Raw genomic sequence first — 27922 nt, forward strand, 5'->3', positions numbered from 1 at the left:
AATGGGAAGCTAACTGAAGTATTTCTTGGTCTTTCAGCAGACTTCACTGTCTCCGTATGTAATGTGACTTCCACAAGCATTAATCTGAGGTGGGCCAAGATTGCAGGTGCTATGTCTTACAAGGTCACAGTCACTCCTGTCAATATGTTAGGCCCTTCCATATTTGCCCTTTTCAATGATGTCACGCTGCTAGGCACAGTCGCCTCCCTCAGACCCAACACCGTCCATACCATTAAAGTGGATGCCCTCAATAAGAATGGGATGTTGATGGCTGAGGCACTGAAAATGCAGTTAACAGGTTAGTTCTGAGTAGCTTACACCAGTGGTGTGTTCTGTTACTACTACGGAAATGGGTGTTTTCCTGGTTAGGGGTTTTATAGTCTGTGTTAGGAGCCACAGGGATTCCATCACCAGGATCATATTTTTGTGTTTATTTTTTTAAATTAACCAGATTATTTCCAGTAAAAGCTGAATAGAACATATAAACGATTATCTAAAAACATCAAAGCAGTGGATCGTAGGACATATAAGAAACACAAACTCAATCTTGTGGCAGACTAGATAAAGCCTTGGGCCTGGAATCAGATAGATCTGAGTTCAAATATATCGTCAGGCACTTACTAGACCCTAGGCAAGTCACTGAATTCCTATCTGCCTCAGTTTCCTCATCTATAAAATGGTGATAACAGTACCTACTTCCCAGGGTAGTTTGTGAGAATCAAATAGATAACGTTTGTAGAGTGCCTGGTGCATAGTAGAAACTTAATAATACTTGGGTTAGTTTTTTTTTTTAAGCCTAAATTAGAACTCAAAACTTTTTAAAAAAATATTAAAAATTGCTTTTACATGTAATTGGGGAAAAATAAAATATTACTTTTTTTAAAGTCCAGTAAGTATATTAAACAAAATGAGGGGATAATCAGTTATCAAATACTTATTAAGAACCTACCGTGTGCCAGGCACTGGAGATACAAAGAAAGGCAAAAACAGAGACCAGTCCTCAAGGACCTCACATTCTAACAGAAGGAACCGCATGCAAATATCTACGAATCTATTTGTACAATACACATTAAAGATCATCTTAAAGGGGGCTCTAGTTGCTACGGGGAATCAGGAAAGACATCTTGAAGAATGTGGACTTTGGGTCAAGTCTTGAAGGAAGCCAAGGAAACTAGGAGATAGAAATGAGGAGGAAGGAGGGCATTCCAGGTATGGAGGACAGAGGGAGGTAAAACACAATGTGCAAGCAACAGCAAAGAAATCAGTGTAGTAGAAGGTGGGGGAATAAGGTATAAGGGGATTGCAAAGGTAGGATGGATACATGTTGGGAAGGGCTTTAAGTGCTAAATAGAGGATTTATATTGGATCATAGAGGCAATAGGGAGCTACTGGAGTTAGTTGATGGAGAGGTATGACATGTTTAGGACTGCTCTGAAAGAAGAGCAAATCCTCCAATTCTGTGACTTTTAGCAAGTCACTTGACTAGTCTTCATCTTACAAAATGGTTATAATGATACAGAAGCATCCATTTTTTCTTTTTGTTAGAATTATTCATGACTGGTCCTTCAGGCAAGTTGTGAAGTAAGCATATTTTTACTTTGGTAGCCATCCATGGTATAGCTCAAAGTCTTGAATGAATCCAATGGCTTTGATTTAAGTTCCAAGCTGCCATTTAAGGATCTGACTTTAACAAATCACTTGTGCTGTCTGAGTTCAGTTTCTGCAGCTGCAGAATGGGAATAATAGTTCTTATTCTGCCAACCTCAGAGGGACGTTGTTCTCTTCAAATCCGATACTGTGTGAAGAATAAAGCACTACAGAAATGCCAACCTTACTGTTCTTGTTATCATTACAGTCATCACTCTCTCCCTCTTAGCCTCCAGCTCTTGGCATCTGTAGATCCCCTTAAGGCTCACGTCAAATGCCACCTCCAAGAAGCCTTTCTTGATTCCTCCTGTTGTTCAGCCTCCTCAACTCCTGTTCTATTCTGTTTTTATTTTGTTATCTACCTATATGTGTCTACATACCTGTGATCATATGCACCTCACTCCAGCCCCAGCTCTCATACAAATTCCCTGGGGGCACCTGTCTGTAAGTCCAGTGCCTAGCACACTACTCAGGACGTGCTGGTGCTGATGACTGTGGATTGATTATTTTTTTCTGTTGTACCTGACAGTTTAGGGATCTCCATTGTAAGACCCCTTCTGAGAAGTGCTATATATTCTGAATGTTCAAAAATCTCCACTGACACCTCCTTCTACTTGTAATACTCTATTAAAAATGACTTACCCCATGTTCTGTTCCTATAGAGCTCTGCCAGGTAACTGGGTAGCTAGCCAATCTGGAATTAATTTAATAAGGAGTTAATGAATTATAATGGTTTAATGTGTCACCCCCTCCAAATTAATATTAACAGTAGCTTTTATTGCTTTAGCCTAAAATAGTAAGTAATGTGGGAATCTAGGGAAGATATTTATAGGGGAGAAAGGAAGGCCTCATATCACACCATGTAGCCAGCTGCTCATTCTGCCTATAGATAAGGACTGAGGTTGATTGTCGCTCCTCAGAGGCAAGTATTCTGCTCCTTAGTAGCTCTAAAATTTTATATTAAGCTTATAGCCATTCTTAGTATGGCCATGATTGTGCTAGTTCATTGAAGAGTATGTTCTCTTTTTAAAAAATAATATTTTCTTTTCCCCTCATTACAGATAAAGACAATTTTTAACATTCATTTACAGAAATTTATTTGAGTTCCAAATTCTCTCTCCCTCCTTCCTTTACTCAACACCCTGAAATGGTAAACAATTTGATATAGGTTATATATATGTAGGTTTTCACACTCCTCCTGGGTAGTCTTTCCTCTGATCTAATCCAACAAGCATTTATTAAGAAAATACTGCATTCAAGGCACTGTGCTAGAAAAAAAAAATGCAACCCTTCTTCAAAGAGCTTGCCTTCTCTTGGGGGATACAGTGTATAAACAGATAGGTAAAGATAATTCAAGGAGGGAAACTACATGAGAAACTAGGAAGATCAAGACAGGCTTCCTGGATGGCAAGAACTTTTTAAAAATATATTTTGATAAGTATTTCAATGTAATGTTTCCTTTATAATCCTATGTGTTTTATTTTATACGTTTAAAATATGATTCTAAGAAGGGGTCCATAGGTTTCACCATCCTGCCAAAAGGTATCACGAAATGAAAAAGTTAAAGAATCTCTATCCTTGGAGGTAGTGCCAGAGCTGAGCTTTGAAGGGAGCCAAGGATTCTTCTAAAAGGCAGAGGTGAGCAGGGCATGTGTTTCAGGCATAGTGGGAAATAGAGTACCAAGTTTGGAAAAGTTGGGCTAGTTTTTGTGCAACATAGCATGTGAGGGGGAATATGTCTGGAAATGTTGGCTACAACCTGACTGGGAAAGACTTTGAGTTCATATTACAGAATTATAGTATATATTTTATATTACTATTATTATATTTATATTATATCCTAAAGACCTACTCTTTACCTAAAGGGGAAAAGTTCCCCAGCAGGGGAGTGATATGGCCAAAGTTGTACTTAAAGATTATTTTGACAGCTATCAGGAAGAGAAGGTTTGGAAAAGAGAGAGAATGGAAACTAAAAGTCTAAAGGGGAGGTTGTCATGCAAGAGATGACAAAGGCCATGACTAAGGTGTATCATTATTAGTAGAAAGACATGAGATATGTTCCAGAGATATAAGTGACGAGATGACAACTTAATGGGTAGAGGAAGGCTGGGGAAGAATCAAGGATGGCTCTGAGATTGTGAGCTTGGGTGACTAGAAGAATAGTATTGTTCTCGATAGAGACAGAAAAGTTTGGAGAGAGGGAAACAGAGGAGGAAAAAAGGCTGTCCTCCCCCATGCCTTGAACGCATTCTTTTCCCACCCCTTCCTTTTACAATCCCTGACTTCCTTCAAAGCTCAGTCAACAAGACACATCAATAAATACCTACTATGTTCCACGTATTGGGTTAAGCCTTAGGGACAAAAAGAAAGACAAAACAAAAATAGTTCCTGCCCTGGAAGATCTCACAGTCTAATGGAAGAAACAAAATGCAAATAACTATGCACAAAAAAGAGAGATATAAATTGGAGATAAGCTGGATTTGAAATTTGGAAGACCTAGGGTTCAAAATCTCTTACAAGCTGTTGGACCATGGAAAGAAGTCACTTAACTTCTATAAGCCTCAGTTCTCTCATTTGTAAAATAAAGCATCCAACATGCCTTCCAGTCCTAAATGTATGATCTTATGATTCCCCTTTAAAGGATCAACTACCCCAGCTGGATGATTCAATATAATTAACATCGCTACAGAACTCTGGGGTATCTTCACCACACTGTTAGGCAGGTAGTAGAAGCAACAGGCTTCATCTAGGCTTAGATATTTAGAAATGTGAAGGACTTTAGAGTTCATCTAGTATAACCTCATTATTTTTTTTAAATACTGAGGATGCTAAGGCTCAGAGATAGTAAATGATTTGCTGAAGTTCATGCAGGGAATATGTGACAAAGCCAAGATTTGAACTCAGGTTTTCTGCCTCCAATTATCAACTTTTCCCTACTATAGAGATAAGTAAACTGAGGTCCAGAATGGTTCAGAAACTTGCCCAAAGTCATACAGTTATGGAGTGGCTGAGCCAAGAAGTTTCTGTCCAGTGAGTATATTCTCTCCTATGTTACATTGTCCGGTGAGTATACTCCCTACTACATTACACTGTCCAGCGAATATATGCCCTATGATATTACTCTGCCTTCAGTTAAGTGCTTCCTTTCTGGCAACAGAATCACTCTCATAATTTTTAAAGAGATGGCAAGAGAGAAACATACCTGTATAATGTTGAAAGAATGCTTGGCTATCACACAGCAGGTATATTGTTCATCTCTCTAGAACTATTATTCTTGAGAGGCTGCCAAATCCCTAGGCCATTTGTACAGAAAGAAATGGTTGTCTGTGAACCAAAACAGAAGAATTTGGGGTTTTAAAAAATTCTCTCTCTCTCTCTCTTTTTTTTTTGCACTGGTGAGTTATTCTATACTTAGAGGAGAAGGCAGCTACAATAAAGTTGTAGGATAAGGAAGAACTCTTATTTTGGAAGCTTCATTAGTTTTCCCTCTCTATAAAATGACAGTGTTGCACTAGATAATCTCAGTTCTAAAAGTCCATGATTTTAAGTTGGAGGCAGTGGGTTACCACAAAGGCAGTCAGGTCAATTCCCAAGGTACCTGGCTCCAGGAAGACTTCCCACAGGCAGAAGGCCACTGCTGATCTCACCTTTCACCTGTCTCCTCCTCACTTTCCAACCCTTTGTAAATCCTTTTCAAAGGGAACATTTCTCACACTCCCTCCCTCCTCCCCAGCCACTGCCCCTCCAAATCCAACATGAAATGATTGTCAACAACTCTCAGCTCTAATTCTCCCTTTCTTTTGTACTTTCTAGATATCTCTTTGGGTAAATCATTTTGCCTTTTTTCCCCTGTCTTCATCTAAGAGATGGTTAGGTAGATAAAACATTTATTAAGGACTCCCTCAATGCCAGGCACTAGCATATTACTGGGGATACAAGATACCAGTCCTTGCTCTCTAGAAGCTCCTATTCTAATGGGAGGAGACAATACAAAAAATGGGAGAGGAGATGGAGTAAGACCTTGTTTTCAGTGTGGTGAAGAGCTGGCAGAGAAGTCAGAGGCCCAGATCTTGGCAAATTAAGGCGAAAGCTCACCAAAAGACCAAGGGGACCCCAGGTCAAAGTCCAGGGTTCTGATGGGGAAGGAGGTAGGAGGATGACAGGAGCAGAAAGAATGAGAGAAGGGAACAATAATGATTAAGTGCCTACTATGTGCCAAACACTTTACAAATATTATCTCATTTGTTCCTCATAATAACCTTGGGAAGTAGGTGTTATTATTATTTCCATTTTACAGTTGAGGAAACTGAGGCAGAGGTTAAGGGACTTTCCCAGGATCATATGGCTAGACTGAATTTGAACTCAGGTCCTTTTGACTTCAAGCTAGTGCTCTATCCACTGGACCATCTAGTTGGTGAAAAGAACTTGTTAGCGGTGTAATGAGAAGGCATGCATTTGAAAGGCAGAAGGGATGTGGGAGGTGGTTATTGCCAATAATAATACAATGTTTGACCATTGATTTTGGTTTTTAGCTCCAGAAATACCCATTATTGATCAGGCTTATTCCAAACTTAGCAACAGCATCACTGTGGAATGGGCACCAGTGCCAGGGGCTACCAGTTATCTCCTCACAGCCCAAGATGGAGAGTCATTCGTTGAAACAATAGTCACCAACTCACCAGGCACAGTGTCAGGCCTGAAGGCAGCTACCATGTACAAAATCACTATCAGATCAGTCAATGCTGGAGGGAGAAGTCAGGAATCACCTCCCAAGAAGGCAAAGACAGGTAACTATCAATCGTGAGGCAACTTAATCAGGAAAAGAACGTGAACTTGTTTGGGAATTGGCATTGCCAATATGCATTAAAATTTGGTACAGAATGAGTTCTTATCTGAGGTCCAGGGCATAGAAGAATTATGAGAAATAGTACTGCTTGTGAAGTTAGATGTACTCAGGAAAAAATGTAACTTAAATGTCAAATGTGATTATCCAGAATTAGGACATTATGGAACAGAAAGGTTTTCTTTCTTTTTCTCTTTTGTCCCAAAGTATTAGATTCCTTAAATTAGGGAAATATTTTTAGTTGGTGCCAGGAAGGCCTGGGGGTGTAATCCTACTTCTGATCCAAACCTACATGACCCTGTGCAGGTCACTTAAACTCTATCTACCAAATCAGAGAAGGTTGCAATCTTCTTCAACTGGCAAAATCACTTCCCACACCAGAAGTTACCTGTTCCTCCCCACTGACACCTGGCAGACTTTAAGCCTGACTGAATGCAAGTGGATAATCTAATCCTGCCTGGAACTGACATGAAATTGGGGAGAAACTGTATCCCTGCAATGTCCCAACTCTTGGTGGCAATTTCCTATAGTCAAAAGGTTTGAAAGCTTAATACCAGATCTATTCAATTATAGATTATTGGTAGGGGAATATCCAAGGTTAAGTCTAAAATTAAGCTATTAGGCATAGGACTTTAGACTAACAACAATAAGCTAGGGTCCTTTAATTCTTAGTAATACTGTGGAGACAATTAGGTCACGAGCTTGTGTGTGAAGTTAGCAACATAAATATTATTTGTGTCTCAGTTGGTTAATGTTTAAAAAAAAATTCTTTTGTGGTCCATATTGTAAATGCTTTAAAAAGAAGTATTACCTGACAAAAAGTTTGAATTGCTTTATCTGTTATAAACTGTGTTAAAAATAAAAAATAAAAATTAAGTTACCTATTCCTAATGGAATCACTGATCCTTCCCACATATCCACATTCCCAAAGACCATTGGTGAATACAGCACAGGTGGATGGGATTTTGTAGTAGTTTGACACATATTGAAACACATGCCAAGACTTACTCTTATTTGACTTTGGGTGGCAACATTAATTATTAAATATCAATGTGTACATGGACACCTTGATATGAAATGAGTGTTCTTGAGAAGTTGTGTCTAAATCAAATTATATTTTCCCACTGACATATTTGTGTTCCATTGTTGGTGTTCAGTCATTTTCCAATCATGTCTGATTCTTTGTGACCCCATTTGTAGTTTTCTTGGCAAAGTTACTGGAGTGGTTTGCCTTTTCCTTTTCCAGCTTATTTTACAAATGAGGAAACTGAGGCAAACAGGGTTAAGTGACTTGCCCAGGGTCACACAGCTAGTAAATGTCTGAGGCCAGATTGAAAGATGAGTCTTCCTGACTCCAGACCTGGCACTCTATTCATTGTGCCACCCTTTGAATTCCCTAGATCCTTCAATTTTCATTTCTGACTCATCTACAATAGTCAGATACTATTGTAGTCAGATAGTCAGATAGTCAGATACAATCTAATAATAATTTCTCTCTTACCAGGATCTCAGGGGAGTAGTTAGCAATCTGTAAGCAAATGCCTAGATATACAGTTACTATTTGAAAGAACCCTCCTGTGAATCTTTTTGTAAAGCAAAGAATTCTTTGGCAATGTAAATGATCATCCCACGTTTACTTGCTTTTTTTAAGTTTGTACTGTGCTACATTTGGTTTTTCTAAAGCAATTTACACGTGTAAGGTATCAGAGAATGTGACTTGTTTTCTACCTTTTCAGTCTTGGCTGCCCCTGTCTTGGACGTGAGTTCTCCTAGTTCTGACTCGATCCTGGTACAGTGGGAAGCTGTGTCCATGGCAGTAGGATTCTCAGTGTCTATCATGCGTTCCAATGGCTTGGGTAGGATGTGGAAAGAGAATACCACCAATACCTCTTTGACCTTCACTAGTTTAGATGCAGGAACTCTCTATACCATAAAGGCATATGCTTGGAATGCTAATGGGATCCCTGGAGATGATTCTACTTATAATCAGAGAACAAGTAAGTTCATTAAAGAAAGGTCATTTAGCTCAGCATAATATAACTAGTCATTTCTAACAGCTGGTAAAAGAGAATATGAGTGCCCACATGTAATGCAGACCACCCTGGCCGCCACCACATGAAAGCCAGTTAGGTTATATTTCACCCTACCCCCCAGAGTTCCCTTAAGGGGGTTGGTGGGTAGAGTATCTAGGCTTTCTGCACATGGCTCCAGCCTTCATGGATAGTGTTCCACCAAGTAGAGAAGGGGTGCTCCCAGTTTCATTAGCTACTAACATTCAAAATTAGTTTTTATACAGAATTATTTACTTCAAAAGGTAAAATGACAAATATAAAAACTTACTTCCCCATCATGTGGGAGGCATAATCTTCTTCCTCTCCCTTCTACTACCTCAGTTTCTGGGAAGGGGAAGAAGATCAAATTCATGGCCTAGATCAGTTCCTATAGAGCAAAGACCCAGTTCCAAGTCCAAAACCTCCCTGAGGCTTGAGTTCCAGGAGCACCCTGGCTACTCAATCCTTCCATGCCAGGCTGGCTGACTGCACTACCCCACCCACAATCCTGGCTCCAAGATTTTCGTAGCTTGACTTCCCAATTCCATAGAGATCATCTCCAACCCCTAAAACCAAGGAGGCCCAAAACACAGAACACAAACACCCCCAGGCTGATTTCTCAGAGCTGAGGTAAGAGAGAGAGAGAACAGGGGAAGGAGAGTCCTTCCCTTCTCAACAGTACAGTTCCTATCACCCATGCTGTGACTAAACCAGGATCTTCAGCCTCAGGACTCCATAGATAAGATTTTTAAATCTTTTTTGGAAGGGTCAGGCAGCCATTTGCAGAAAGCTACCTCTCCCCATATTGTAGGGAATGCATCGGCCTCCACATCAGGCACATTGGGCATGTTCAAAAAGCCCAAGGGCACCTTTGCTTTAGGAGAATTAGACATGCCCAGTCCAGCTTGGGTTAGACCTGTAATTACTGGATATATTTACATTTATTATTATATAATCAGCATTCTTGGATCTTCCTTGTAAGTCTTAAAATGGTTATTTTATGTGGTAAAGAAAGGTTGTTCTGAATAGAGATGGACTATCACCAATCCCATTTATAACTTTTTAAATATATCACATAACCAGTACCACACAGCAAAGGATGATGTTGTTCTGGGAAGCCAAAAGCAATTGTGAATTTAAAATTCAGTATATATAAACGACACACATATGCATATATGTGTATGTATGTATATATACGTATCCATATATACATACACACACATATCTATATATACATAAAGATGGTTTGATACAGATATTTTGAGTCAGAATAAGAGGTTCTTTGTGGACACTAGGATGAAGATCTAATAAAATATTATTATTTTTAAAGGAGTTTATTCTTTGTTTCCCATTTCAAATCATCCATTTTCATATTCTCAGGAAAAAAATATATGAGTTACAGAATTTTTCCTGTAAGACAGTTGGGTCTACTGAAAATTCTAAAACAGTTAAAGAAATCATATATGTGCATTTATAGTCCATGTGAGAGTGACTTTTGGCAACTACAAAGAATTACATGCCTTGCTTTAAAAGCATTAAAACAAAGAGGAGGCATGTGTGTTTTGGAGTCTTTTGATGTTTCTTTCTGTCATTTGGTAGCCATCTGGTGGTGCTTTAGGTTGATGAGGGGAAGAGGAGCTGCCCTCTACAGTAGGGCTTCTTAAACTTTTTCCTCTCAAGACCCCTTTTTCTATTTTGGCAACATTTCTAGGCCTGAGGGCATATGCAGTGCAAAGTGCAAATGCTTTGTGTTCAGAGCCAAGGCTGCAGTGAATTATCGATGCTACACAGGCAAGAGCTGTCAGAAACACCTCGGATTCGTTATGAGTTTGATTTTTAATTAATTTTTGGTTGTTGCATGTTCAGAAACCTTTTACTATTCCCAAATTTTTCTTGACTCAATGGGGTCATGATGCACAGTTTAAGAAGCACTGCCTAGGGAACTTAAAAATTAAATTCTTTTCATTGAAGGTTGGCCATTGAGTCAAAATTGTAAGTGCTTCCTTGTGTTGCTTCAGGAATGAGACTAGGATCTTCATCAGTATCATCTCCAGAGAAAAACTGAAATACTCATATAACCTTTGAGTAGGAGATCAATAATGACAGGAACTACAGACATTTTAGTCTGAACTCATTATTTTACAGATGAGGAAACTGACTCCCAGAGAGGTAAAATAATTTATCCAAGAACACACCTTTAGTTAATAGCAGATCCAGGATTAGGTTTCAGGAAACCTGAGTTCCAGTTTTTGGCAATTGTCAGAGATTCCTAAATACTTAAATTTTTTCTTGAACTACCAGACTTTCTGTGGTAGTAAGTAATCTTTAAAAAAATCTACTACTCAAATAACTTACGCTTGTACCATGCTTTCAGTTTGTAAAATAACTTGCAAGACTATCACTTAATTTGATGTTCTCAGCAACTCTGATAGGTAATTAGGGGTGGCATTATAGTATCCATTTTACAAATGAGGTATCACAAGTTATGTGACTTACCCCAAGTTCCATGGCAAGGTAAAATTTTTCTGGAATTCAGATACTTGGACTCTGAGACCTGTGGAAGGAACTAATCTTCAAAGCTTGTTCTTGAATATATTTTTTAAGACCGTTGTTGTTCAGTCATTTCAGTTGTGTCTGACTCTTCATGATCCCATTTGGGGTTTTCTTGGCAAAGATACTGAAGTGGTTTGCCATTTCCTTCTCCAGCTCAATTTACAGATAAAAATACTGAAACAAACATGTTTAAGTGACTTGTCCAGGGTCACACAGCTAGGCTGTGTCTGAGACCAGATTTGAACTCACAAAGATCAGTCTTCCTGATTTCACGCCTGCACTCTATCCACTGCTCCATGTAGCTGTTCATTTTTAAAGACTAAGTTTCCCCATTTTACTCAGGGGAGAAACTCAGGAGTTAGTCATCCTACTTAGGATTAGATCTGATCACACTACTGATTAACACAGGACCTTTGACCTACTGTTTCTGACCTGGACCATTTTAGGCTTCTTTAGGCAACCTCTTGGCCTCCTGCTCCCAAGGACTCACCATATTTATGTCAAACTCATTGTAATCTCCTGATCATCATAGTCTACTACAATTCAGAACCTCAAGCTCAAGAGATCCACAATCCTCTGCCCTCCTATTAGTGGGGGAACAAGTCATCACACCTGGGCTAGGTCCTGAAATTCTACTAAATCTTACCTTGATTCTTGATGGAATGTAAAACATCATAACAAATTATTTCTCAAAAAAACAACTCTCTAGGTCCTCATGCCCCAGCAGATATCCAAGTCTCTTTTGATAGTGGGACTCAGAAGGCAACTGTTTCATGGATGCCAACAGAAGGAGCTTTCAGTTACACTGTGATGGCCTCCAGTGAGACTTCAAAGCTGAATTGTAGTACTGAGTCTACTTCCTGCACTATCTCTGCTCTCCAGTGTGGAACCGAGTATGCCCTTTCCATTTTAGCAAGTAATGATGCTGGGTCTAGTCACTCAACAGCAACAGTGAACTTAAAGACTGGTATGTAAAATATGTCATGACTAATGGGTCAAGGAGCCTGTATGTGTGTGTGTGTGTGTTCATCCTTTGTCTCTAAAGAAGATCATACCATCAGAGAAATGATGACATGACTTGCATTTGACTTTGTTTTGAGTGAGGGAGGGCTATGCAGGTCACCAGCCTCACTTCTCCTCCAGAGCCATCTGAATCCAGTAACCAGATATTCATCAGGATGACTGGAGATGACCTACAATGAGGCAACTGGGGTTAAGTGACTTGCCCAAGGTCACACAGCTAGTGAATGTCAAGTGTCTGAGGTGAGATTTGAACTCAGGTCCTCCTGACTCCTGCACTGGTGCTCTATCCACTGCACCACCTAGGTGCCCCTCAAGGAGCCTATAATGCTCTTCCAAAGACGTTGTGCATCAAGGCCCCTTTGAGTGCGCCGGAAGAAGCAATTTATGAAATAGAGGCCTGACTATCATTAGAATGTGAAGCCCATTCTAAAGGGCACAAAGTGAAGAGATACACAAAATGGGAGAGAGTTTTGGCAAAATTGAAAAGTATTCCTGTCAGATACTGCAATCTCTAGCAAGCTTTAGCTACATATAGTCCTGATTCTACTAATAACAGCCAATTATTCATAGGATCACAGATTTAGAGATTAGAGGAACCTCAGCAGCCACTTAGCCCACCTCTCTCATTTTACAGATGAGGAAACTGAGGCACAGGTAGTAAGATGCAAAGAAGATGGGAATTTAAAATCAGGTCCTGAGACACCAGAGACAATGTTCCTTCCTCCTTACCACAGAATCCTGACTGTCTAGAACTGGGTTTTATGAGGATGATTTCTTGATTAAAAAGTGGGCTCTGTATCACAGAACTTCAGAGTTGTGGAGGGACCTCTCATGTTTGAAAAGGCATACTCTCTATATCTTACCCAATAAGTCATCTTATCTGCTTGAAGACTTCTAATGAAGGGGAAAAAACCCTGATTTCTTCCAAGGCAACTTGTATTTTGGGATAGCTCCAACCAATAGGAAATAAAGTCTTAACTATACATATTGGAACATTTCTATATTTCTATTTTTAAAATTTTTTTATTACTTTTTGCACAAATACAAGATAAATACTAAAAGCCTACTTTGATGTTACATAATGGCATGGAAGTGATCCTGAAGACTATACTAGTGATATAAATAGGGAGAAAATGATGTCCTCAAAAAAAGTTAGAATTAAAATAGTCTGGGGACTTAAAAGGGCAAAACTTCAGTTGCTTGGAAAATTCATTCATCCAGGACACTCTCTTCCCTGATGATGTTGGATAATGAGGCACTACTTAAAATCAGACATAACAATAAACATTAGCTACTTCTATTTCCAGTGTGGTTTGCTATGAATTATTTATTAGAAATTCTCATGACATTAAAAATAATACATCACTTCTGATTACCACTGAATAACACTTATCATACAAGGTCTCTGCTCTGTCTATTGTGGATGGTATCTTACCTTCCTTTCTAAGATTCATTGCAGAAGCTACAAAAAGTATATTCTATCAGTTGCTACCTGTTGTATGATCTGGAGACCAGAAAGTAGAAATTTTTTCCTTGTCTAGAAATTTTTCATACTTTATTTTCATATTTTATTTAAAATCTTCCTTAAAAAGTATGACAACAATAGAATAGTTACCCATTGCACTTCCTTCTTCTTTATACACAGTCTAGGATTGCCTCACCTTTGGTACAGGCAAAATCCAATATAACAAATGAAACCAAAGAAGATTCAACAATGAGGCTGGAGAGTGTCCATAGAGAGCAACCAGTTTGATGAAGAGTTGAGCTTGTGTAACATAAGGACTAGTTGAAGAAACTAGAAATGTTTTTACCTGGAGAAGACTTTGGGGGAAGAGGGAGGCTTGTAGTAGGTGTGTACAAGTATCTAAAGGGTTGTCATTTGGAAGAAGGTATAGATTTGTTCTGATTTTCCCCAAAGGACAGAACCAACAAACCCCATGAAGAAAACCAAAATAAAACAAAACTAGGAGCAATGAATAGAAGTTGCCAAAAAGATAAACTGAGGCTTGAAGTAAAAATGTAATTAGAGCCATCTAAAAATGTAATGATTTGCCTCCAGTGGGGTTTCCCCTTACTAGGGGTCTTGAAGCAGAAGCTGGGCCACCTCTCAGTGATACTGTAGAGAGATTTCTTGTTTGGGTATGAGTTGGATTAAATGTCCTTCAAGGTCCTTTCCAACTCTGAGATTTTTTATTCTGACTCAGTAGTGTGGCCCCAAAAGTCTTTAAGCTATTAAAGTTTAAAACTGTACTGAGACTTTTGGGACACCTAGTATTATATTGAAAGCATTTTGTTACTGTTGCGTAGTCATGTCAGAATTTTCATGACCTGGGGTTTTCTTGGTAAAGAAACTGGAGTGGTTTGTCATTTTCTCCTCCAGTTCATTTTACAGATGAGCAAACTGAGGTAAACCGGGTTAAGTGACTTGCTCAGGGTCACACAGCTAGTGTTTGAGGCCACATTTGAACTCAAGTCTTCCTGACTCTAGTGTTTTGCTCTATACACTGCACCACCTAGCCACCCCATTGAAAGCAGTAGGGGATACAAAAGTTGTTAAGGTGAAGTCTTATGCACTCTGAGTTCTCCAATCTTTAAACCTTTGCCTTCAAGGACTCCTCTCCCTCATCTTTCTGCTGAAGTTCAGCCCTTCTTTCAAAACCAACTCAGGCACCCTCTGATCTTTGAGACTTTCCTGATCCTCTGGTCTACACAGGCAAAGAGAACTCTCCTTCCTCAAACTACTTACAGCACTTTATTTAAATCTCTTTTGTGCATACTTATCACTCTCCATTGTACCTATCTCACTTTTCCTAAAATAGCTATTTTAGCATGTGTATTCTCTCTCCTCCTACAGTCCATACGCACATACCATCAACACTGGATTGCCAGTTCCTTTATTGCAAGTTAATAAGAGTGTCTTTCTTCATATCCCCAGCACCTTGCACACTGTAAAGACTTAATAAATGTTGGTTGAATTAATGCTTTCAGTGCTATGAAAATTGCCCTATAACCAAATGTATTTTAGATCCTAATAAATGTCCCACATATTTCAAGTAATATTTGATGTATCTCCCCCCACCCAAAAACATCTGGATAGTTCATTGGATTTCATCCAATTGGAAATTTATCTGGTGGTCCCTGGAATCTCTTCTAATACTGATTTATAATATACTGCCACTCTTTACAACACAATTTACTATACCTGGTCTATAATAGAACTCAAAAACTTGCTACCTTGCATTGCTCTGAAGTCCTATATAAAGAAGCAGATGAAATCTCTGTCTTAAATGTTTTCTTAGTTGCTTGTGCACCCAGAAGCATCTTAATCCAAGAAAACAATCCTGGATACCTGTCTGTGTCATGGTCTGATGTTGAATTTGGAGATTACTATGTGGCCTTTGTGAAAAGTGATGACGGTTTGGAGGTGCATTGTAACACATCATTCACCCAATGCAGTTTCCCATCTGATTGTGGCTTCACATACTTCATTAGTGTCTTTGCCTACAATGAGGCAGGGCAGAGCCCTCTGGGTGATGTGTTCAACTACACAACAGGTAAGCAGCATGGGATACCTACACAGGGGGTAAAGATTCACCAGACATGAGAACATCACAGATCATTCATTCCCCTGCAGAATTCACTTGGAGTTACTCAAAAGAGTTGAAGAAAGAGTGGAAAATTTGACCATTAGTGATACTGCTAACCCCCTTACTTGATACAATTAAGGATCAGGTGCTGAAAATCTCCAACTCAACTCAGTGTTAAAGTGTGCCACTCAGCACCAGAAGGTCCCCAGGGGAAATACAAAGCTTTTTATGGTTCTCAGAAATCTGGGGAGGCTTGTATTACTCTAGGCTGTATGATCTATGTTGATTTATCTAATTAGTTTCTTGACTCAGCTCCTAACCACTGGGAAAACTCGACATTGTTTTCTTTGGGGTGTATTTCAAAAAAGTCACATTAGCATATTGATCACATAAACATGGTTTCTCTGTATATTGTTATTTACTTATAGAAGCAAAATAAACAAAATCAAATATGTCAAAACATCTACCAGGCAGGCAGTAGGTCTGCAACTTTAGTTAGACCAATGCCATACACATGCCCCAAACTCCTGAGTTTCTGGAAAATAATTAAATTTCTTACATTCAGACACCTCCATCAGTCATTTCCCTCAGGACTAAACAGGAATCTCCAGCACTTTTTCACTCATCACTTTCCAGAGAATCAATCTCTAGTCAATTGAGGGAACTCAGGATCTTTGGCCATTGATGCCTCCTCCAGATGCTTTTTTCTCACTCGTTACTCTGTTAGTGGCTAGAATCTCTGATGCTTCCCTCCAATAGCTTCTCAGTACAACTGTATAGGATCCCTCATACGTACCTTTACAGCATCATTTTCCATCACATGCTCTAGAAAATTGGACTACTAGACCAACCTAGAACACACTCTGGTCTTTCCTTCTACATCTTGATTTTCAATTTTTTTTGGACAAAACCACTTCTCCCATGATGAAATCCTGACAATCCTGCAAGGCCAGATTAAATGCCACCTCTTCCTTGAAGCTTTTCCCGGTCGCTCCTACCAGAAATGCTTACGTAGTACATTATATGTCTCCTTCTATGCTGATCATTTTCTATATTACATAGAAATTTTTTGTGTGCATGTCTCACCCTTCCTCAAAAAAACTTCTTAAAGGCAGGGCCAATGTCTTGTTCATCTTTCTAACCCCTACAGTGTTTAACACAATATCTTGTACACAAATTGCTTAATTGATACCTGTTGAAATGAAGTAACATAATGAGAGAATCAGGGCTGTAGTCATTCAAAGAAGAGACCAATATGTGCTGGAGCAATCAGGGAAAGTCTTATGGAGAAGATAAGTCTTGGGTGGGACCTTGATGGTTCAGTAAGTTTGACAAAGATAAGGGGGAAAGGTTTTCTAGGGAAATTCTGGATCTTTCCATGGGCAGAGCCACAGAGTTGGATTTTTACCAGAAATCTTCAGTGAAGTTCTTTAGAGTTTTCCCAGGCTCTAGTTATATAGTAATACTTTTTTCTTCAGTTTTGTCTGACTTGACATTTGTGGGGCTAAAAAAAAAAAAAAAGAAGGAGGAGGAGGTTAAAACTCCCTCCACCACAGAAAAACAGGTTTATGAAAGCTGACCAAGGACTTTTGGGACAAAGAATTGGATTTATTTTTCGATATTTATGATATCTTATTGAGTTAAGTATATTACAGGTATTATTTCCATTTTATAGAGGGTAAAACAAAGACCACATAATGTATCATTGGCAGAAACAGATAAATTAAATCTTTTGATCTCTACTCCCACTCTAGAATAATGTCTCAAACTGACCATCATTATTCATGACAAATATTATTGACTGTCCCTCTCTGTGCTTATATACTTTAGCTCCTTGCTGTCCTAGTGACATTAACCCAGTGTTCGTGTCCAGTGATACGGCTGAGCTGGTCTGGTCTCCTGTCCGTGGTGCTGAAATGTATGAAACAAAAGCTGTTGATGGGAACCATGTAATTGAGTGCAATGACACTGCTAACACCTGCACCCTTTCTGCCCTGCAGTGTGACACTGTGTACAACATCACTGTATATTCTTTCAGTGAAATCAGGGGGAGCAATACATCTTGTGCTCCTCAGTGGGTAACAACAGGTACAGTATAGCTTCTATTCCAGACCCTGTCAGAGTTTCAAAGCAGAGACAGATCTTTACTGACCCTTTTTAGCAAAAGAAACAGCAAGTTTTTTTTTTTAATGACTATGTGCAAAATGATGCCAACCAGTGCACAGGATGATGGTGATTATGATTATTTCAGTACTACAGGGATATGTGATTTTGTCTCTGTAGATGTACCCTTCATAGATCCAGCTCAAGATCCTTTTGAGAGTTTTCATGACCCCATGGTCAACTTATTGAGGAGCTTCTCTGAACTTAGATAGGATGGTAGTCTGATGACAGACATACAGTCAATCGAATGCTGAGCTCTTATGCAGGATCTTTCTAACTTTGCAGGGTGGGACTTAATTTGTGCTATTGCTGACATAGCCTTTGAGGTCCCAGAGTCATGTCCATGCCACAACAAAGGCACTGAATGAATTCATAAACAATAATGATGATAATGATGACAGCTGGCATTTTTCTTGAATTTTAAGGTTTACAAAATTATTTACATGCATAATCTTACTTGCTGCTCCCAACAGCCCTGTGAGTTAGAACTTAGCCTTAGTAAGGGGAGGAGAAAAGAGAAAGAAATTCAATTCAATTTAACAAACATTTATTAAGAATCTATTGCAAGGTCCTGTACTAAGTACTGGAAGAAAAATAGAGGAAGAGAAGAAAAAGAGAGGCATAAAAAGAAGAAAAGAGAAGAAAGGCAAATAAGAGAAAGAAGAATGTGGCTATGGCAGAGAGTAAAAAGTGGCACCAATAACTGGCATAAATGCTATTCAGGGCTACTCATGTCTTTCATGGGTTGTCTAACTCAATTTTAATATCATAAAGGCTAAAACTTAAAGCTTTTAAGAGGTCTAAAGGTTAGATTTTTTAGAGGAGAGAAGAAGAGAGTCCAAGATGCTCCTAGACTTTCAAGCTGGTACAATTCTTCGTAAACCAAATACCATCATCTTAAGCTTAACATTTTAATACATTGATGTGAAATCATCACCCAAGTATTATTCACCCTAGAGTGGTAACATCTATACTCATGTGGTACTTGCCCCAGAAAAATTTCTAGCTCTGCTTTGTCTTATGCTGGTTAAGTAAATAACTCACTCTCTCTCTCAGCTCCTTGCAGTCCAGAAATAAAAAATGTGTCCAAGGACACTTTCCCCATCATTAATGTGCACTGGCAAGCCAATAACAATGAAGCCACTTACATAGTAACCGCCAAAGGGGAGGCTGGGCTCTACCACTGCACAAGCTCTGGAGAGTTCTGTACAATAGCTGACCTGCCCTGTGGATCCTTTTTCTCCATCAGTGCTGTGGCACACACAGAAGCAGGACAGAGTTTGCCAAGCTACAGTGTGCCTTTAGAAACAGGTATGTTAGCAAAAATCAAGTGTTGATTTTGGTAGAAACTATGATTTGTCTTAAGATTTGTGCTGTTGTCATTCACCATTCTCAATACTATGCAAAAGAATGAGTTGTGGGAAATGGGACATAAGAAAACATTTCAAGAGCCCCTATTCTTTTAGGGGGGAAATGATTTTCATTTAGTAAATATAAAAATAGTATACAATAAACTCCTGCCAACACAAATAGGTATTAGAAGGACATATGTATAATTGAAATCCACCTATTTTAGCCAATAATTCTTATCTTTTCCTTTCTCATACATTTTAAAAGATCTACTATCAAGTAGTAAAGTGGAATAATTCTAGTTTCCACTCCTCTGCCCTATATTCATCCATCTTCTTTCTAGAAGTGTCAACCAGTCATAAAATGCCTGAAAAAGCAATAGAATAAGGAAGGGAAGAAGAAACCAAAGCTTCCATAGGTCTCTGAATAACTTAGGGCTGTCTCTAAATATCTTAAATGACTAAGAGAATCTCAAATTATGATAATAAACTGCATATTTTGTTGACTTCTTAGTGAAAAATTAATATGTATACATGTATATATGTTTCTATGTATATAGCTGTAAGGTATCATATGGAGAAAAGTCTAATTATTCAACAAGTCAGGAAACTTGGTAAAGGTCCCCTTTGTCAGAAAAAGTTATATTTGTACCACCTTTTTTGGATGGATAGGTATGTCAGAGGATATGAAAAGGAAAAGAATGTTGACTAACCAATTTTTAAATTCGGGATACATAATTTAATTCAATAAGCATATATTAACCTATTATTTAGAAAACATGGTACTAGGCACTGGAGGTACCAAAGTAAAAACAAAACAATCCATGTCCTCAGGGAGTTTACATCTTTTTGGAGAAAGATTTGTTTATAGGTAAGTAAATACAATACATATGCAAAGATAATGAAAATAATTTCAGAATGAAGGTAGGGAGGAGAACACTAGCAACTGCTGAAATTAGGCCAGGCTTCAGGTAACAAGGGAGAACTGAGCTGAGTCTTGAAAGGTAGAAGTGGATGTAGAGTATTCTAGGAATGGGAGACAACCTATGCAAATTCATGAAAGCAGGAGGTAGTATGTCATGTATAGGGAACAGCAAATATGCCACATTGAATGGAATATCAAGGATGTAAGCAAAATGAAATCAGTGTAGGAAACTAGGTTGGGACCAATATATGAAACAAGAGTCTAGAGATGGGATTGAGTGTGGCCAAACCCACTTTGGTGGAGTGTCAGTTTGGTGGTCAGATGAATGATGAAATGGAGAGGGAAGAACTTGAAAACTAAAAGACTAATTAAGAGGCTATTTCAATAATTCAGTTGAGAAGTTAAAATCTACAAGATTTGGCAAATGATTTTTTTTTTTTATTGGTTGGGAAGGGTGTAGTTAATGAACCAGAAGAGTTGAGGATGATTATGAAATTTCAAAGCTAGGACACTGGAAGAACAGAGGTATTCTCAATAGAAATAGGGAACTAAAGGAAGAGAAGAGCTCAAGGAGAGATTATCCATTCTGTTTGGGACATTTTGATTTTAAGATACATAACAAAGCGTGAGCCTAATCCCTGACCATTTTAAAGACGATAACTTAATGAACGTGAAATCAAGTTATTCTCTCTTTGTGTTTCATTTTGAAGTACCATGTTGCCCAGCAGACCTGAGAGTAATTCAAGTCACCCAGTCTGTGACCAATGTAAGCTGGACCATTGGAACTGGGGCACAAACTTATGTGACAATTTTAGAGTCTCACAAAGGACAGTCTAAGTGTCACACTTTGCAAAATCATTGTATCCTGGGATGCATCAGTTGTGGCACCAATTATACCGTGGCTCTGAAAGCTATCAGTGCTACAGGACTGACTGCTTTTTGTACCTACCAAGATTATTCTTCCAGTAAGTATTTGCTAAAATCTGACAGCAGATTTCATTTGAATCAATGAGGACCCTACCTCTTCATTCATTCAATAAGCATTTATTACATGGCTACTATGTGCCAGGCACTGGAGATCTAAAAACAAAAATAAAGTTATTCCTGGCTACAAGGAACTTGTGTTCTATGTGTTCTATTAGAGGGAAACAACATGTACAAATATAAGTATATATGCTATATGTAGATATGTGTATACATAGCATATATGTGAATATATATTTATATATGAAAGAGGAGGAAGAAACCCTTTCTCTTTAATTATATATGTATTTATAATGCATATATAAATGTATGCTATATTTCTTTCTATCATGTACACTTGCATTGTAAGTTAATACTCCCTAAAATGTCTACTTTTTTGTTTGCAATTATTTTTAATAATTGCAATTATTAATTGCAATTGGTCTGAAGTTTCAAAGGTATTCTGTTGGAAATTAATAAATTAATTGTGCTGGAAATGCCAAGACATTTTTATCCTGAAGAGAAAAATATTTTAATAATACACAGGTCCATGCAGTAACATAAAAAATATGACATTGGAAGGAATTGTAGAGGTCATGCAATTCAATCCCTTCACTTTGCAGATGAGGAAACTGAGGTTCAGGGAGATTAAAGTCTTTTTATTGCCCCCTCATACAACCTTTAGCTTCTTTCAAAGCTCAACTTGGGTGCCCCTTCTTCTATCTGGCCTTTTCTGACTCCTCCCAGTTGTTAGCACTATCCTTCTTGAAATAATTCTGCATTACTTTGTATTTACTTACTCATGTACATGTTTTATGCCTCTAACCCATTAGGAAAATGTCAGCTGTTTGATAGCAGGAACTGATTCGTTTTTATCTTTCTCTTTCTAGTACCTAACAGTACAGAGTAGAGTCATTTGATAAATGATTGTTGAACTGAACTGAATTAAGTGGAAGTTAGGTAGTACATTGGGCCTGGAATTAGGAAGATCCAGCATCAGACACCTACTGTGTGACCCTTTCACTTAACCTCTTTGCCTCAGTTTCCTCAGCTGTAAAATGGGAATAAATAATAGCACTTATGTCTCAGTATGGTAGCAAAGATCAAATGAGATAATAATTGTAGCTCCCTTATCGCGCGATATCTGGCACATAGTAGGTGCTATATATATCAGTGCTTATCCCCTTCTTTTCTCCTTCCACCTTGATAGTAAGTGGCAGAGTTGATTAACAAAATGCTTTCACTCCAAACCAAATCTTTTGAACACACCAGGCTGCCACAGATGCGGCAAAAAATGTGCTCATTGTGGGATTTAGCTGCTCTACCCTGGTGGCTTCTTTTCAGAAGTTGTATTTTATCTCATGAGTTGGCCAAGGTCATGTAGACATTAAATGGGCAGACAATTTTCATTTTCTAAGAGAAAGAAAGAGAAAGAGAGAGAGAGGGAGGGAGGGAGGGAGGGAGGAAGGGAGAGAGAGAGAGAGAGAGAGAGAGAGAGAGAGAGAGAGAGAGAGAGAGAGAGAGAGAGAGAGAGAGGGAGAGAGAGAGAGAAAGGAAGGAAGAAAGGAAGAAAGAAAGGAAGAAAGGAAGAAAGAAAGGAAGAAAGAAAGAAAGAAAGAAAGAAAGAAAGAAAGAAAGAAAGAAAGAAAGAAAGAAAGAAAGAAAGAAAGGAAGGAAGGAAGGAAGGAAGGAAGGAAGGAAGGAAGGAAGGAAGGAAGGAAGAAAGAAAGAAGGAAAGGAAGGAAGGAAGGAAGGAAGGAAGGAAGGAAGAAAGAAAGAAAGAGAAAGAAAGAAAGAAAGAAAGAAAGAAAGAAAGAAAGAAAGAAAGAAAGAAAGAAAGAAAGGAAGGAAGAAAGAAAGAAAGAAAAAGAATTTTGATACAGACTTTACCTTTCAGATGCCTGCTGCCCTTTGGGGGTGAAATTATATCGACTGGGCAATAATGGTATTCAGATCTGCTGGCGAGCATCTGTAGGGTCTGCAAACTACAGGGCAGAACTTTATGGATCTAAAGGTGTTTTCACTTGTACCCCAACCTCTGCACTTAGTTACTGTGACATCACTGAGATACCCTGTGGGGATGTGTATACAGTCATGGTGTCTCCAGTTGATGAAATGGGATCGAAACTTACCTTCTGCCCTCAAAAAATATATTCAGGTAAACTGAGACCACTCCCATGTCATTCCTGTACACCAAGATTCATTGAGACTAAATTTATTTGCTATTTGGAAAGGTTATGGATAGGTTAGAATAATAATAACTGCTATTTATAAAGCACTTTAAAGTTTACAAAGGCATTTATGTGCATATTTCTTGTGAACTTCACAATTATCTGAGGAGGTAAGTAGTAGGGATTAGGTTTGTTCTGATTAGGTCCAAGACTGGACATGTGATTGCATTCATATAGAGGACTTCTGAGTGAGGAAATTCCTTCCTCCCAATACAAGTCAGCAACTTGTATCAGAGAGTTGTCTAGGGCATTGAGAAGTTAAGTTCCTTACCCAGGGTTTCATATAATCAGTCTATGTCAAAGGTGAAACTTGAACCCAGGTCTTCCTAGTTCTGTGGCCCACTCTTTAGACATTATACCAAACTACCTGTCTTGGTTTAGGGATATTAAGTTTCTTGCTCATAGCCTCACCCCTAGCAAGCATCAGTGGTAGGATCTAAACCTAGGTCTTTAGGATTCCAGGTCCAGAATTCTATCCACTATGAAGTACTGCTTTTCAATCTCCTCCTATAAAAGGTTGCTTTGATAAAAAGAACATAAATTTCAAGTTAGCCAGCTTTGGCAGTCAATGATCTCCAATGATTCTGGTGTCTCCATACTCTCTCTGTATTAAATTTTGTGATACCCCTCCCCTTACCTTACTCACCCATACCCCAAAAGGGCTATTTTGTATAGCACTTTGTTTTCAAACTGGGGGAATGATTTTTTATATACCCTCAGAGCTAATGGGAGATGGGATAGGGAGAATAGGCCCGGGTGAGGGATAAAAACATAGATTTCAAAATAGGGCAGTTGGTGATCACAAAATCTGGGTATTGACATCTTTGGATCTCCCTCTACGTCCAGCACAGAGCTTTGCACACAGTTTAATAATTCTTCCTTGATTGAATGAAGTATTATTCTTTCTAGAGATGACAGAAAAAAACAGAAAAATTCACTAACCTTCCTTCAAACCATAACTACAATCTTATCCAGATAACTTTCATATGCTTTCCATCTATTTTTAAATAGGCAAAAAAAAACCACTTGAAATTTGCAGATGAACATACGAACAGAAACAAAATTCAAGGGATTTAAGATAATTCATGTAAAGAACTAGGGTCAAGTGCTCTTGAAAAAGCACTTGGCCCTAGCTTTCTCTCTGTGTAGCTACTGTCATTCACAGAGTTTATGTTTTACTCTCAGGGCAAGATAACTGGAGAGCATCACTCCTGAGAAGGTGCCTGGTTGAGTGAAGAAGGAGATAGCTTAAGAAAAGGTGCTCAAAACGTCATTAGGAATAGAACTTTATTCCATAGAGTCATGAAGACGTTTTAGTCCCCAATAGTTCCTCTTATTAAAATGTAAATACTCAAGTAAAGGATAATCATTTAAATCTACATTGAGAGCTTAGTATAGTGTTAGATGGAAAGATATGATCCAAATGATGATACAGTTTGGTAGGTCCAAACTGATAGACCAGTAAGACCCCCAAAATATTGATTAACTAACCATTGTCTACTTGGAGGGAGATCTCTCATGGAATACAACAGGACTCTATCTTTCCTTCCGTTCAGTGCATTGTTCATCAATTATTTAGATGAAAGAATAGAGAGGATATTCCTGCATTCTGTAATCATTAGGTAGGAATGATCCCTAATGCACTGGGTACAGTATTGGAATCCAAAAAGATCTTATCCAACTGGAACAATGGACCACAGCTATTAAGGTGAAATAAACAGAAATAAATGTAAATCTTATACCTAGGTTCAAAAAATCAGCTACAAAAATATAAAATTGGTGAGAGATGTCCAGGAACAATTCTCATGAAAAAGACCTGAGAATTTTAGAGGGATACAAGCTTAAGGTGAATGAAACATGATAGAACGGGCAGAAAAAGCTATTAACATCTTGGGCTGAATTAATGGAAGACCAGAGTACAAAACACGTAAAAGAATAGTTACACTATCCATTATGATGGTCGGAATGCATCTAGAGAATTATTTCCAGTTCTGGAGGTCATATTTAAGTAGATTCATTGATAGGATGAACTGTGTTTAGAGTGAGGCAAATAGGATGGTGAGAAAAAATAACAATGATAAATAATTATAATAGTTAACATTTATATAGCACCTGCTATGTGACAGACACCATGTTAAACACTTTACAAATATTATCTCATTGATCTGCACAGCCACCCTGGGAGGTAGATGTTATTATGATCTCTATTTTACAGTTGGGGAAACTGAGGCAAATAGAGGCTAAGTGACTTGCCCAAGGTTACATAGCTTGTAAGTATGTGAGGCTGGATTTGAACACAGGTTTTCTTAACTGTAACCCCGGAGCTCCTTCCATTGTGCTATGCAGCTGCCTTAGGAGACTTGTGGAAACTTGAGGCTGTAACATAAAGATCAACTGGTGGAACTGGGGCTATTTAGCTTGGAGAAGGGGGAAAAAAGTATGAGGCACATAAATTCTGTCTTCAGATATTTTTTTTGAGGATTTTGAGGATAGAGTGATGGCCAATGGGATAGAAACTGTAGAGAACCAGATTTAAACTAAATTAGAAGGGACAGCTAGGTGATACAGAGGACAATAGAGTACTGGCCCTAGAATAAGAAGGACCTGAGTTCAAATCTGGCCTCAGATACTTACTAGCTGTGTGACCATGGGCAAGTCACTCAACCCTCAACTGCCTCTAAAAAAGTAAAAGAAATGAAATTACAGTGATAATCAAGTTAATTTCTGTCTAGGTCATGGCCTTCTCACCCTCTAAACCAAATTAGAGCTGTCTTAAAATGGAATGGGGTGTCCATAGAGGTGATGAGTTCCCTGTCACTGGAAACCTCAAAACACTCATTGGAGATGTTGTGTGGCAGGGATTCTTTTTCAGGTTCAACTAAGAATAGATGACCTCTGAAGTTCTTTCCCACTCTAAGATTTTTAGATTCTCTGATTATTTGGTGAGATTCATATTTCCCACAGTCACAGGTTAAGGAACCAATGTGACATGAAAATTAAAAGCCCAAGGTCCAGCTACCAGTAGTTGTCAGGAAGAGAAACATTCAGTATTTTCCTTATAAGGATTCTACTTTAATTTTTAAATTAAGTTTTTTTCAATCTACAAAAATCCACTTTCTTTTCTTTCCCCAGCCTCAAACACCACTTTGCCCATTGAGAAGTTAAGAAAAACCCAAACTCTGTTACAATACATAAAGTCAAACAAAATAAATTCCTACAAATTTAAGGACACACAACTCAAAAAGGCCTGTTCCTCTCACTCCCTTATGTGCTGATCTACTTTAGTCCTGTGATTCCTGCAGTTTTTATTTCCCTGTTCTGTTGATTAAATTAAGTTCTTCAGAGTAAAATTATTCAGTGATTTATGGCATCAAGTTAAATTTGTTTGTATCCATTTAAACTTTTATGCATTTTTATTTATTACAGTAACCTGCTCTGGCAGTTCAGTAGGAATGGGTAAGTCCCTACTGCTGATTTTTAAAGTATGTGTATCTATATGGATATAACCAGCATGGCATTGTGGCTGGAGCACTGGACTTGGAGTCAGGATCAAGTCCTGCCTCTGATATTAGTTGTGTGTCTAAAGGGAAGGTTCCTTAACCAATCTGAGGCTTAGGCAACTCTTTAAGACTACAAGTTATAGATAAGTTGTAATCTAAGTTGGTGGAGCTCCCATAAATCATTAAAATCATAGGCCTATATAAAGATATATGTATGTATATGTGTGTATACCTATATATAAATATATTACATAATATATAAATTGTATATAAATGTATTACATGTAAATACACAACATATGTGTGTGTGTGTATATATATATATATGGCCAAGCAGAGAGAAAGCCAGCCCCTGCCTTCATGGAGTCTACATTCTGATGAGGGAAGACAACACATAAAACAAAGTTGACAAGGAGGGGGTGGGAGAGAAGAGATGAAGGTACCTGGGCAAAGGACACTGTAGACAAAGTCTAGACAGTCAGGAGTACAGCCTGGAGAGGAATGAACACATAATAACCAGCCTGGGCATCCTCCTTCAAATGGAGGTTCTGAAAGGAACCAGCCAATCAAAGGGAGAAGCCACAGAGGCTGAAGGTACTTCCAATATGAGAAGTCCAGGGCTAAAGTGGGTTTTCATGAATTGGTTTTTATGGCTTGGTAGAGAAAATCTAGATAGGCAAGAAAGAATGCAGCCTAGAGAAAAATGAAGACATTGTTGACCATGACACTATGACACAAATTCACATTTTCCTAATCCAACTTCTCTGAAATCAGCTAAATATGGGATTCTTTTGGAGAAAAATGGATCGGAAAGAATGGAGAAGGGGAACTTCTATTAACCTTGGTAAAATACATTCTGCTGACTCAATCCCTCCTGGAAGATGGAATTGTTCTGCTAGCCTCCATTTCCTGTTCAGTTGCTATGGAGTTCTATAAAAAGTTTATTTTGAACCAAAAATGTTGATTCAAAGGAGATTAAAAAAGAAACCCCACTGCCCAGCTATTGTTTTTAGCTAAAAATTGCTATTCTCTTACTTTCTATGTCTTTTATTCAGTGATTTTCAGAGGAAAAAGAAATGCAGAATAA

At 38.4% G+C, this 27922-nt stretch overlaps 1 protein-coding gene across 1 annotated transcript; it reads left to right on the plus strand.

Annotated features, from left to right (window-relative positions):
* FNDC7 (fibronectin type III domain containing 7) lies at positions 1-27922 on the plus strand. The gene is made up of 11 exons (XM_072638486.1): positions 1-298; positions 6180-6434; positions 8227-8487; positions 11804-12061; positions 15417-15671; positions 17535-17792; positions 18924-19178; positions 20852-21106; positions 23002-23262; positions 26762-26791; positions 27891-27922. The coding sequence occupies exons 1-11, from the start codon at positions 112-114 to the stop codon at positions 27920-27922; spliced, it is 2307 nt and encodes a 768-aa protein (XP_072494587.1). The 5' UTR covers positions 1-111.

This window comes from Notamacropus eugenii, chromosome 2 (assembly GCF_028372415.1).
Source record: "Notamacropus eugenii isolate mMacEug1 chromosome 2, mMacEug1.pri_v2, whole genome shotgun sequence".
Taxonomy (NCBI): Eukaryota; Metazoa; Chordata; class Mammalia; order Diprotodontia; family Macropodidae; genus Notamacropus; species Notamacropus eugenii.